General features: G+C 44.8%; 1 protein-coding gene across 4 annotated transcripts; it reads left to right on the top strand.

Annotated features, from left to right (window-relative positions):
• Positions 1 to 75: 75 nt before the first annotated feature.
• mtmr1a (myotubularin related protein 1a) lies at positions 76 to 12,615 on the top strand. 4 transcript variants are annotated; one of them, XM_040183086.2, is made up of 19 exons: positions 80 to 423; positions 1,669 to 1,771; positions 1,889 to 1,912; positions 4,582 to 4,650; positions 5,349 to 5,436; positions 5,702 to 5,796; positions 5,929 to 6,036; positions 6,117 to 6,215; positions 6,737 to 6,820; positions 7,406 to 7,555; positions 7,988 to 8,176; positions 8,275 to 8,460; positions 8,538 to 8,696; positions 8,789 to 8,836; positions 9,140 to 9,232; positions 10,231 to 10,344; positions 10,425 to 10,468; positions 10,546 to 10,678; positions 11,343 to 12,615. In XM_040183086.2, exons 1-19 carry the CDS (start codon positions 317 to 319, stop codon positions 11,502 to 11,504), a joined length of 2,055 nt encoding a protein of 684 aa, XP_040039020.2. In that variant the 5' UTR covers positions 80 to 316; the 3' UTR covers positions 11,505 to 12,615. The 4 variants fall into 4 exon arrangements, with proteins under 4 accessions (XP_040039022.2, XP_040039020.2, XP_040039021.2 ...); XM_040183088.2 differs by lacking the exon at positions 4,582 to 4,650 and having other exon boundaries at positions 76 to 423; XM_040183087.2 differs by lacking the exon at positions 1,889 to 1,912 and having other exon boundaries at positions 82 to 423.
• Positions 12,616 to 12,617: the final 2 nt, after the last annotated feature.

The raw sequence follows: 12,617 nt of genomic DNA, 5'->3' as shown, positions 1-12,617 counted from the left end.
GGTTTGAATTGTTCGCCCTGTTGAGCATTTACCCCAAATATTTGGCCCCGTGTCTTCCTCGCCCCTCAGGCGCGTCATCGGTGGGCGGAGCTACAATGCGAGTCGGCCGGCAGGAAGCACAAATTCACCAAATGACAGGAAGCTTTTTGAAATAACTAACGCTATAAAACCCAGAGACACCCTCAGCTGGAACGCAGAGGAGCCAACTGCCGATATTGGGACTAAACCGAGGTCTAATTTGATCTCCATCCTCGTATCAAAGGGACTCGTTCGCCTCCTGCCGTACTCACCCATAAAGTCAGCAGTTGTCTGGCAGATGGAGAAACAGGCCGGAGCTGCCGGAGCGGCAGACGGAGCTTTGCCAAACAGAAAGCCCAGAGCCCCGCCGACTTGCGCACCGGCCACGGGTGACACCCTGGACAGGTGAGTGTCCTCGATATTACAAACTGTCTTCATGCGTTGTCCATTCTCTTTTTAAATGTTTTTGCCTTTCTCCAATATTGTATTCGTCATAATATAATATTCCAAACGTTTCCCGCATCAAAATAACCATTTCTTAAAATCGGCGTAGCTCCAATGAATTATTTTAACAGAAAGTAGAGGCTACATAATGGCAATATTCAACCGTAGTTCAGTGTGACGGTAATGTAACAGTGCTGGAGCCTTTGATAGTGTAGCTAAATGCTCAAATCTGACGAACCATGAGCAGAGAACAGTGTAACATATGTTACCAGGTTAACATACAGCTAATAGCTAGCTCTGTAAAACAGATGTTACTAACGTTACTACCTAGCGTTACTGGCTAACTGTGTTATCGTTACTAGCTCACTATGTTATCGTTACTAGCTAGCGTTACTAGCTAACTATGTTATCGTTACTGGCTAACGTTACTAGCTAACATTCCTCGTAAGAACCACACACGTTCTGTGGTTGACGCTATTGCTAAACAGCTGTGTTTGCAGATGCGTTTTGTTCCAGCACAAGTTTAACAAAAAAAAACATTGTAATTTTATTTTTTAATCAAGTTATAAATGTGTTAGAAGTGTTTAGTCGTCTTCCTGAATGTGAGATTTCGAAACTCATCTGACTGGAACAACGTCTTAGTTGAGTCCCCTCATATTAGTTTAGTAATGTTTGGACAGAATTCCTATGTGATCTAGAATAAAGCCCTGTGTGCTCATAATATTAGCAGAAATGTTATAATAACGAGGTGCCTGCACTCCATTCAACCACACAGGTGTTACAACGTATTACCTTTAGGTCTCAAGACTGAGGTAACTTAACTTGGTTAGTTTTATTTTTCCACATGTATTACTGTTCATAACAAGATAAGTGTAATACGGCATTTCAATATGATTTCATTTTCTTGCAAAACATCATGTTAAAGCCTGCGGAAATAAACGGCGTCGCCAATAAAATGTGTGTACAAATATTTTCTCTAAAGTGTTTGTCGTCAGTATTACGTGGATTGCTGTTGCACTTATTCCATCTGCATAACTGTTTCAACTTATGTCACTTTCTCTTCTAAATACAAATACTGCTTTATAATTTTCGTCAATAGTATTTTAATACAAGATGTTTCACAGTAAAAGCGTAACAGAAAATATCTTGTAGTGGTAGTGTGGGGATTAAAGGGCAAACTATATCAACTTTTCCTGCTCTGTTCAGTCCAACAGGTTCTCATGTGGAGTGGTGTAAACAGCTGATAGCAGCCACAATCTCCAGTCAGATCTCCGGATCAGTCCCATCTGACATTGCCAGGGATAACAAGGTAGCTAACACACACACACACACACACACACACACACACACACACACACACACACACACACACATTTCAACCCTGTTTCCATTATTTCTCACGAGTTTGTGTTTTGTAACTCAATAGGTTAGGAGAAGACCGGTTCTCATGGTAAGCCTGGCAAACGTGTGTTTGTGCGTGCTGGGGGGGCAGAGCTTTGTATGTTGAGTGAAAGTGTCACAGCTGCTGTCGTTGCTCAGAATAAGCGCCTGCTGAGCTGCTGTGCAGTTTGTCTTCTGCTTCAGCCTCTTAGCAGCCTGCAGCCCTCCACCAAAGCCCATGTTTAAAAAAAACAACCGAATTGTCTTTTAACAAGCACATTGGTTATTGAGTCGTGGTTTTTGTGGTCGGCCATATGGACAAAACATTCGCTGCTGAATGCTGTGTAATGAGTTCACATTAACATGTAAGAAACGACTATTCTTTAGCGTGACAGTCGAGTTGACCACCAACGCTGGAGGCGCCTGCAACTTGCTTAGGATTCAAGAACTGATTCAGCATTGTTTTTTGGGAGGTCAAAGTCATTTTAATGTTCGCCCTTATAGGCTGAATTACCACATTACGTAAATCTACAGAACTTGCTAACACACATTGAGGCTGTTTTTAGAAATGCATGGAAACATTCTGATACTGACTAGAAAACCCAAAAAATCATTCATTGATAAGTTTGATGAATAACAAAATATGTAATGCCACGCACTAAAAGTGACCTGTTTGATATCACAGCCTGAATGTAGTCTATTCCATCGTGTGTGTGTGTGTGAGCGTGCCCGTCTGTCAAGAGGCTGACTCCCAGGGTAAGAGTTTTAGTGTCATCAGTCTGCTGTTGTAGATACGAGACAAGAGAAAGTGCAGCTTAGCTTCAAGCTTAAGCTACAATCCAACTGTTTTCTTGCGTGAAGGGTAAAACGAGAGGGGAATAATTAAAACTGCGGGTTATAAAGATCCTGTTCTGTTTCATGTAGAGAAACAGGATGTGATGGTGTGCCTGTAGTCGTGATGTCAGAGGTGCTTCCTGTGTCAGACAGATCCAGCTCAGTCCGCCTTCTTCTTCTCTCTCTGACTTCACCCCTTCACACTCCATCCCTCTTTCACAGTTCATTATTCATCGGTGTGTAACCTTTCCACTGTTAAAGGCTTGTGTAGAGATTGTAAAGCCCCCTGAGGCAGATTTGGGTTTTGGGGTTTTTCAACTACATCTAATAATGAATTAATTGTCATTACATTTTGTTCAGACGTCCATGTCCCTCTAGTGATAAATCCTAAACTCAGACTTGTGTACTTCTTGTGATGTGTTGTAGCTCGGGTTGCAAAATTCCTGGAATATTTAAGTTGGAAACTTTCTATGGGAATTAACTGTACATTCTGTGGTAATTAAACCGTATTTACCCAGTCATGTATGACAGAACAACATTTTGTTTTGTCATAAGCAGCCATGCATGCAAACATTTCTAACACACGTTTTTATGTGTAGACCGTTATGATTTCAAAAACGTTGAATAAAATAGTATGTTTCCATGATCACCCCCCAAAAAGTCTACTTCTAAGTGAAGTGTTTTTAGTGTTGTTCCCTGAATCCATTCAGGTCAATGTCTGCGTCTGCATTGAGAGGAAAAAAGCTTAGATTTACAACAGCAAGCTGCATCCGTTACTAAAAAACACAGCATGTGCTGTATTCCATACAACTTTAGGAGGTATGGGCCGGCCGATGGAGGGAGATGGGGCCGCCCGCTGGACAACGCCATCTAGACAGAGATCAGTGGCTGCTGGGGTCCATCCACGCCAACATTGAGAGACGGGGTACCGGAGACGGGGTACGCCCTGGATTGTTTGCCAGTCAACCGCAGGGCTGACACAGACACAACCATTGTCCCTTAGTTTCACCTACAGGCAGTTTAGAGTCACCAACTAACCTGAACCTTAGAGGCTCCCTGTGTCTTTGGACTCTGGGAGGAAGCTGGAGTACCAGGAGAGAAGCCACGTGCACACAGGGAGAACATGCACCCACGGAAAAGCTTCTGGGTGGAGTCGAATCCGATACATCCATCCTACTCTCACTACTGTGGATGTTGGCCTTCTGTATAAAAATTAACTTGGTATTAAAATGAACATGGCTTCAGTTTACCAAGTAATCAATACGCTAGGTAATGACAAAGACGCTCAAAAACAACAGAACATTGTATGTTTCTGATAGACATTGTTCCCAAACAGCTGCATTCAGGGTCCAGCTGGGCTCGGCTTGCATAGTCTTGTTCCCCGTTAGGGCTTTAAAAAAAACCTTTGCAAAGAAAAAGCAATTGCCCAAATTCCCGAGCTTAACTTTGGAAATTTGCAACCCTAGTTGTATGTGGACAAAGACTTCCTTCTACGTGTGTATTTACAGCTTCAGACTCTAAACTGGAGCCGGGGTTGAAAGACTGTGTCTTGTTGCACAAGTAGCCGCTATAGCTAAGCTAATTGAAAGCTAAATCATTGGAAATGCACCGCCTGTCGTCTGACAGAGTATTAATATTTCGGAGGGGCAAACTGGAACGCGTCCGATACCGGATCCTTCCCTGTCGCATGGACTGTATGCTGTATGATAAAAGCGGAGATGTGGAGATTATATTCCTTTTTGGTTGTGGGCTCTAACCTGGACACCCCCTACGAGGACACACCAGCTCCGCCCAGGGGGAGAGAGGGGAGGTGGTGCAGATTAATCAGTACATTCACTGTATGACGGATCTCTGTCTTCTTTTTCTCTGTCTTCTCACTTTCTCCACGCTGCTTCTCGCCGGCAGCAAGATTCACAAGAGGAAGGGCTTTGTTACCATGGAGATATCTATTCTGAGCTTCCCTCCAGTGCTTCGGCAAGTTTCTGTCTGTCCTTCCTCCTCCTCTGTCTGTCCTGATCTGCATGCCTCGTCCTCTCCTGTCTCTGCTCCTGAAGATATGACAGCAAATAACATGTGTAACATGCAAGTGTAGAATTTGAGAGACCGGAGTTAACCAGACAGAGAGGAAGAAGCTGTTGATTCGCATTGTGGGAACGCTGGATATCTCCGTCTCTCTCGTATCAATGTTCACCACTCTGTGTTTTAGGGAGAATGTTAGAATGAATTTATTTAGTTGTGGATTTTGAACTTTTGAACATTTTTTGTTTGCAATATTTTGAAATATTCCATTAATATTTCTCTGTCAACAGTGTTGTGTCTTTGCCTTGTGATCTGTATCCACATTTATATTCATTCATTTTTCTATTTACTTTGACTAATTAAGATTAATGTTTTGTCAAACCTCTTTAAAACTATACTTATATTAGTAAAATAAATGCATCCGAGAGAAATTGCCCACGTTGCCGCTGTACAAAGTTAAAGCTGCTATTAGTGCTTCCTGTTGTTCCCATCGTGGGAATGTCCAACTGGTCGTCTCATGCTACTCGCTAGCATTAGCCACCTTTGTTCTCACAGATGTTGTCCTCTGAGAACAGACCCATTCCAGCTATTTATTCCGTGTGAGGTCTCAGTGGTGCAGGATGGTCCCACTGACCGCTCCGTGCTCTGTACAGAACCTTCCAGCTTTGAGATACGGGGCGCCGGTCACAATGTTCCAGAACCAGGTTCCTCTGCTCCCAGGAGAGACCGTCCAGACGACCGGTGAGTTCTCAGCCGTCCAAACGACCCCTCAGTTCAAGAAGGACAAGCGATTCTGATCTGAACAGCTTTACCTCTGGTGTTTACAACGTATAGGTGCCAAATTCCATATTCAGGTCAATAATATAGAAGCCATTTACAGAGACCCTCTCCTTCTCAGAGCTTCTTTTGTAGTGTATGTTTGGGCAAGTGAGTGTATATTACTGGGTAATATATACATATATATAATTATTATCAACACCTGTTTGTTTCTTTGTGTGACACGCAGTGAAGGATGTGATGTACATCTGTCCCTTCAGTGGTCTGGTTAATGGAACCCTGACCATCACAGACTACAAGCTCTACTTCACCAGCGTGGAACGGGTACTTCACATCCAACTTATCACTTATCAACTTATTTATTTACATAAACCTCTACTTGACCCTCACAAGCAGGGCTTTGTACGTGTGTTTGTGTGACTTTGGAACTGTGTGTGAATGTCTTTGCACATCCAGGAGTGTCCATTTGTTCTCGACGTGAACCTGGGAGTCATCAGCAGACTGGAGACCATCAGTGTTCCCAACCAGGGAGAGAACACCAAAGGACTGGAGCTGGTGTGCAAGGTACCAGAGAGTCAGCAGAGTCATCTCAGCAAAGAGTCTGCGTTTACGCCACCATTCCTGTTGTCTGTCTCTGGCATCAGGACATGAGGAGTCCCAGGTTTGCCTACAAGACGGAGGAAAGTCATCCGGACGTGGTGGAGCTGCTGTCCAAACATGCCTTCCCCCTCTCCCACAGTCTGGTCAGTCTCACTGACTCACCTCGTGTGTGTGTGTGTGTGTGTGTGTGTGTGTGTCAAGTCAAGTCAAGTCAAGTCAAGTCATTTTATTTTGTATAGCCCAAAATCGCAAATTACAAATTTGCCTCAGAGGGCTTTACAGTCTGTACACATACAACATCCTCTGCCCCGAAACCCTCCATCGGCACAGGAAAAACTCCCCAAAAAATGAAAAAAACCCTTACAAGAGGGAAAAAAGGGAAGAAACCTTAGGGAGAACGTCAGAGGAGGGATCCCACTCCCGGGATGGACAGACTACAATGGATGCCATGTGTACAGAATGAACAATGTATAATACATGCAATTCCTATGACAGAAATGATTCAAGTAATTGTGAGTAGTAAGCCAGGCGCACAGCAGGACCACTGCAGGGGCAACCACCATCAGATAGAACCACCATCTACAGTGTGTGTGTGTGTGTGTGTGTTGATAAAAACAAAGGAGGCTGTGGATGCTAACACCCGTCATGTGTTGCTCTCTTTCAGCCTTTGTTTGCCTTCCTGTACAAGGAGCAGTTCCCCGTGGACGGATGGAAGGTGTACGAGCCGACGGCAGAGTACAGGCGTCTGGTAACACAACCTCATTTCTCCCCGCTAACGTTTAGCATAGCAACACTTCAAAGAGTCCACTTGTTTGAGTACTGTAAATGAAATACAACAGAATAGGCCACCTGGAATATATTAGTAATAATATTTAATCATAATCCGTTATATTAGTATTCCAGCAGTAGATGGAGCTTGAAGCACGCTAATTTACTGCTGTGTTAAGGTGTTTGCTATATTAAGACAATTTTCCGACAGGAAATGGAGCTGAAAGTGAAACTTCTCTCTTTCTGTTTGTTGTCAACGGAGTCCGGAGGCTCTGAAGGGATCATAAGCTTCTCTTTAAGTTCAGCTTCTAGTCGAGAGGCCCGTCTGACCGCAAGATGAATACACTGACTACAGAGTAGTACCTTATCAACACCACTTCAAAACATCCAAAAACAAAACAAAACAAACAAAAAACATCCATTTATACGTGTATACTTGTGTGTACTGCTGACGGTACTGCCATGGAATACTAGTTGATGAATGTATGAACACTGCTGTCGTGCCACAGGAAACGCTGCATGGTGCTACTGTATGACGTACTGTTTGTAACGGCTGTTTCCTCAGGGTCTCCCTAATGAGAGCTGGGCCTTCAGTAAGATGAACAGCAACTACGAGCTGTGTGACACGTATCCCTCCATCCTGGTCATCCCCACCCACATCGCAGAGGACGACGTGAGGCGAGTGGCTGTGTTCAGAGCCAGGCATCGCATACCGGTCAGTCCCTTTGTTTATTCCTGGCACACATTTCAAAGAACAAAGAGAATAAATGGATACATCATTAATATAGAAATAGGTGAAAATAAAACAATTAAATCAAGAAAGAAGATAACACAATATAAAAATAAAATACACAAATTGGTAACCATATTTGAGACTTCCACATGAAACGTAGATTTAATTTGGCAATAAATGTTGCTGATTCCTGAACATCAGCAGGGTCAACCTGTTTCTAATTTTGTACCTATTTGGGGCCATTTTTGTTCTGCTTCTAATCCAGCTTTGGGTTGCCTAGAGACCTCCGCAGGAGGCTGCTGGCCTATTGTGCTCCAAATGGAGCTTGGAAAGATTTAGATTTAGAATTTTAGCCTTGAGTGCCCACATTGTGGTTTGCTGACAGAAATGCGCCCCATCCTGCTCTTCCTGCAGGTCCTGTCCTGGATCCATCCAGAGACTCAGGCCACCATTGTGCGCTGCAGCCAGCCGTTAGTCGGCCCGTCAGACCGCCGCTGCAAAGAGGACGAGCGCTTCCTCCAAATAATCATGGACGCCAACGCCCAGTCCCACAAGCTCACCATCTTTGACGCCCGCCAGAGCAGCGTGGCGGTCACCAACAAGGTGCGGCGCGCGCGCACACACACTACCCGGTCTCTCATGTTACACGTTGACTTATTTTCATCTCTCTCTCGCCCCTCAACACCTCCCCCTCCTCACAGGCAAAGGATGGAGGGTACGAGAGCGAGAGCGTCTACCCAAACGTGGAGCTGAACTTCCTGGAGATCCCCAACATCCACGTCATGAGGGAGTCTCTGAGGAAGATGAAGGACGTGGTTTACCCCACCATCGACGAGGCCCACTGGCACTCGGCTATCGACCAGACGCACTGGCTGGAGTACATCCGGGTGACTCTCCGCCCCCGACCGTTGTTGCTTCATCGCTGCTGTGTTTTACTAACGATACACTCCTGTGTGTGTGTTAGCTGTTGTTGGCAGGAGCAGCAAAGATAGCTGACAAGCTGGAGTCGGCGAAGACGTCGGTGGTGGTGCACTGCAGCGACGGCTGGGACCGGACCGCTCAGCTCACCTCTCTGGCGATGCTGATGCTGGACAGTCACTACCGCACGCTGCGAGGGTTCCAGGTCTCACCAACACTGCACCAACGATCAGCTGTGTCGGCCCTGCCCCCCTCCACGCAGCATGACCGTTCTGTATCTGTGTGTGTGTTCTACAGGTTCTGGTGGAGAAGGAGTGGGTCAGCTTCGGACACAAGTTTGCCGCTGTAAGGGACCTTGTGTTGTCATTGAAACTGAATCAACCTAATATGTTTGCGTGTGGGGCCGAACTGGGAACACGTTGATTCCTGCTTCCCAAAGAGAAATGCTCAGAATGTAGATCTGAGCATGAGATGTTTGTTGACTCTTGAAGCCAATAACAAACTGAAGTATCAATGTAATAGAAATAGGACTGGCGATTAGCACATCAATTAATAAACACTGACAATTTTACTTTTTATGACACATCATCTCCATGTTGAATGAAGCAACACACATTAACACTTCTTAACGTTTGTTCTGTGCCGCAGCGCGTGGGTCACGGCGATGAGAACCACGCCAACTCGGAGCGCTCGCCTCTCTTCGTCCAGTTTATCGACTGCGTTTGGCAGATGACTCGACAGGTAACACAACTTCCAACACCTCATTACAGCGCTTGGAAATGGGCCTGCGACAACATCCAGAGATCCGTGGTATCCGTAGTACTAAGTACTGCATCTGGCTTCTACACCTTTGCCCTGTCGGCTGCTCCGAGACAGTAATAAGCTGTGTCTCAAAGTCGCTAGGCTGCATCCTTGTAGGCTGCATCCTTGTATCCTGCAGCCTTGTAGCCTGCAGCCTTCGCGGTGGACCTGGGCTGGGTCCTCCAACAACCGTACAGGCTGAACCGAGCCGTCTCTGAAATGGGACGGTCTGGCCTACGGGGGGGCCTTCCTGCTTGCGTCATCGGCTTTACCTCCGCTGCTCCTGTTGCCTGGCAACCTGCTGCACTTGACCGTAAAAGTCTTAAAAGCCAAACAAATTACAAAGTATAGAAAAAGAATATCTTATCTTATTTCATTCAATTTAATTTAATTTAGGAAGAAAAGCTTCTCCTCCGGAGCATGATAGATTTCAGGCTGAGAGAAGAACTTGAAGAACACTATAAGTTTATAATCACACAACAAAAAGTTTCTTTGTGTATTTATTCTGTAACGTTACTGACTTAGAAAGTGATATTTCAGGTTCATAACTTCACTAATAACTACGGGGGGATGCAGGCAGACGAGCGTGTGTGTTTGTTATGAATGTGTGTTGGTACATTGGTGTTCATAAAAACAGTACATGGACCCCGGGGGGTTCAGGTGAGAGTCTGGGTCAGGCTGTACGGGGTTGGGGGGGATAACGGAGTTAACGTTACCACTAAGAGCAGCTTAATCTAGCGTCTTGTGTGCATTTAAAACACAACATCGATTACCAACGTCACGTCATATACTAAGATGTGATGTTATATATTATATATCTATGTACATATCTATATATGTCGACGAATGCGTCCTTAAGGATGCAGCCTAGCAACTTTGAGACACAGCCATTGTCTCCTCCCCACCCCCCTGATCCCTTGTGTGCCTCTTGACTGCAGTTCCCAGCAGCCTTTGAGTTCAACGAGCTGTTCCTGATCACCGTGCTGGACCACCTCTACAGTTGTCTGTTTGGTACGTTCCTGTACAGCAGCGAACAGGAGAGGGCGGCTAAGGTACGTATCACCCTTCCTGTGACGGGGCCCCCCGCCTGATGGAGCTGTGTCCCATTCAGCTCTTCTTTTGTCCCGTTTAGGAGGTGCAGACCAGCACCGTGTCACTGTGGTCCTACATTAACAGGTAAGCTGCTCACCTCCCTGAGAGGATCAGTAGAGCGTCAGTCTGTGTGTCTGATCTGATGTCTTCGTCCCCTGCAGCCAGCCGGAGGACTTCACCAACCCCTTCTACGTGGACTATGAGCACCACGTGCTGTGCCCGCTGGTTTCCTCCAGACACCTGGAGCTGTGGACGGGCTACTACGCCCGTTGGAACCCGCGCATGAGACCACAGGTACGCAGAGCATTCTGGTTATGGACGTTACAAATAATATCTGCAGGCTTTCAACCCAAAGCCCGGCTTAATTTGTTCCGCTTTGTGACGTTTGCCCTGTGGGCCCAATGCGTGCTCTCCTCCGGGATTCCACTGGGGGCGCTGCTGCTACGGAGCACTCGACGTTAATGTCGCTGCAAGTCATTGCCATATCCCAGACTGTGACTAAATAAGACATTTGGAATGTAAGAATAGTTTAAATGGTTTGATGTGGATTTGATGGAGTGGACAGAACAGAAAGCAGCAAGGCTGCTGACTTTTGTTAAAAATGTACATGTTAAACCTACACTAGTAAAATAAGACTGTTACTTTCTCCAATGTCCAAATTTACTTATGATAGGGTTAACTTGTCAAATGGAAATCTCATGATAAAAACTATTACTTAATTGTTACTGAAATTGCAACTGTATGTTCCAGACATTAGTACCACTAATGCTTTGTCCCAGTGAGCCCATAAGGTTCCCTGTACGGGCCTGCGTGTACATGGAGGCATGTGCACAAACAATATATTTTTTTCAAATAGTAATCCGCTTTCAGATATTTCTAAAGCAACAATCCGGTTCATCAAATGGCCCTGGCGTCTGCTGGAAACACTTCCTGTTAATCCTGTATGCGTTTTCTTCAGGTGCCGGTGCACCAGACGCTGAAGGAGCTTCTGTTCTTAAGAGCAGAGCTGCAGAGGAGGGTGGAGGAGCTGAAGAGAGACGCCACCTCCCGCTCCTCGTCTTCCTTCTCTGAACATTCCCCTTCACACACCGTGGGAACTCCTCTGCATTCTGCTGTCTGACAAACACACACACACACACAGTTTAATGTGTGTTTCAGCCCAATTACTACAAGGTGATGTTTACAATGGGAAGGAGGCTTTACAAAAACATTTACATTTTTTTAATATTCTTAAATACAATTTTAGCAGTAAAATAACGTTACCACATGTCAGTTTCAAAAGTATTACATCTGTACGGAGCTGCTAAAGGGAGGATGGAGAAAAAAAAGGTCAGAAATATGAAAACTGGACACTGAATATGATTATTTTAATATTTAACAAACCACAATTTTATACAATTTAATAATTTTTAGTAAGTCTCAGAGCTACCGAGCGCTAGTTAGCTACAGACAATTCAGTGCCCCATATCTTTATTTTCCGGGCTCCGATCGCTGACTCCAAATGAGAGGAAACAACTGATCCTTTTATAGTCCTCTTAGAGGCTCCATAGAAACGAGCCGCACACAAAGCTGTGCTCTGCCTGTTTCATATTATTGAGAAAGTAAATCTCCTAATAAATAAATCGTGGATGCCAGCGTCACCGTTCCTGTAGGAATCTCCCCGCTCTGTCAGAGGGGCCATTGAGAGCTGAACTTCCACCACCTGCAGACTCGCTCACACGTTCTCCTCCTCCACTTTGTCATGTGACTGATGCCACAGTCACATTTTTGAGGTGGAGGAACGAAATATACAAAGATCATATTTTTTGATATTTCATCGATATCCCTCACTTGCTGCTTGTTTTCTGTATTTGTATATAAAAGTATTTTTTATTTAATTTATTTTCTCTTTATGTTGCCTTTCCATGTATCAACCTTGTTACTGGTACCCCCCGCCCCCCCCCGCCCCCTTAACAACTTGTACTGTAAATCATTTTCACAAATGAGCCACTCACTCTTGCGCAGACATGTAGAGCAGCCCAGACTAGTTAGAAAAGCAAACACCGTTTAATTATCTGAATGCTATTTAACCTATTTACACACTCTACCTGTGGCATGTGATACAGTAAAACTTTTTTTAATTCTTTTTTGTACGTAACGTGTCTAACGAGTGATGAGCTAAACCTCCAAAATGAGCCATAATCACTTCTGTCATTTCATTTAAAAAAATAATAAAAAAGTAAGAATTCAAATC

The sequence above is a fragment of the Gasterosteus aculeatus genome, chromosome 7 (genome assembly GCF_964276395.1).
Source record: "Gasterosteus aculeatus chromosome 7, fGasAcu3.hap1.1, whole genome shotgun sequence".
NCBI lineage: Eukaryota > Metazoa > Chordata > Actinopteri > Perciformes > Gasterosteidae > Gasterosteus > Gasterosteus aculeatus.
The sequence above is the reverse complement of the archived record's forward strand: the minus strand, read 5'-3'. Positions and strand labels throughout refer to the sequence as shown.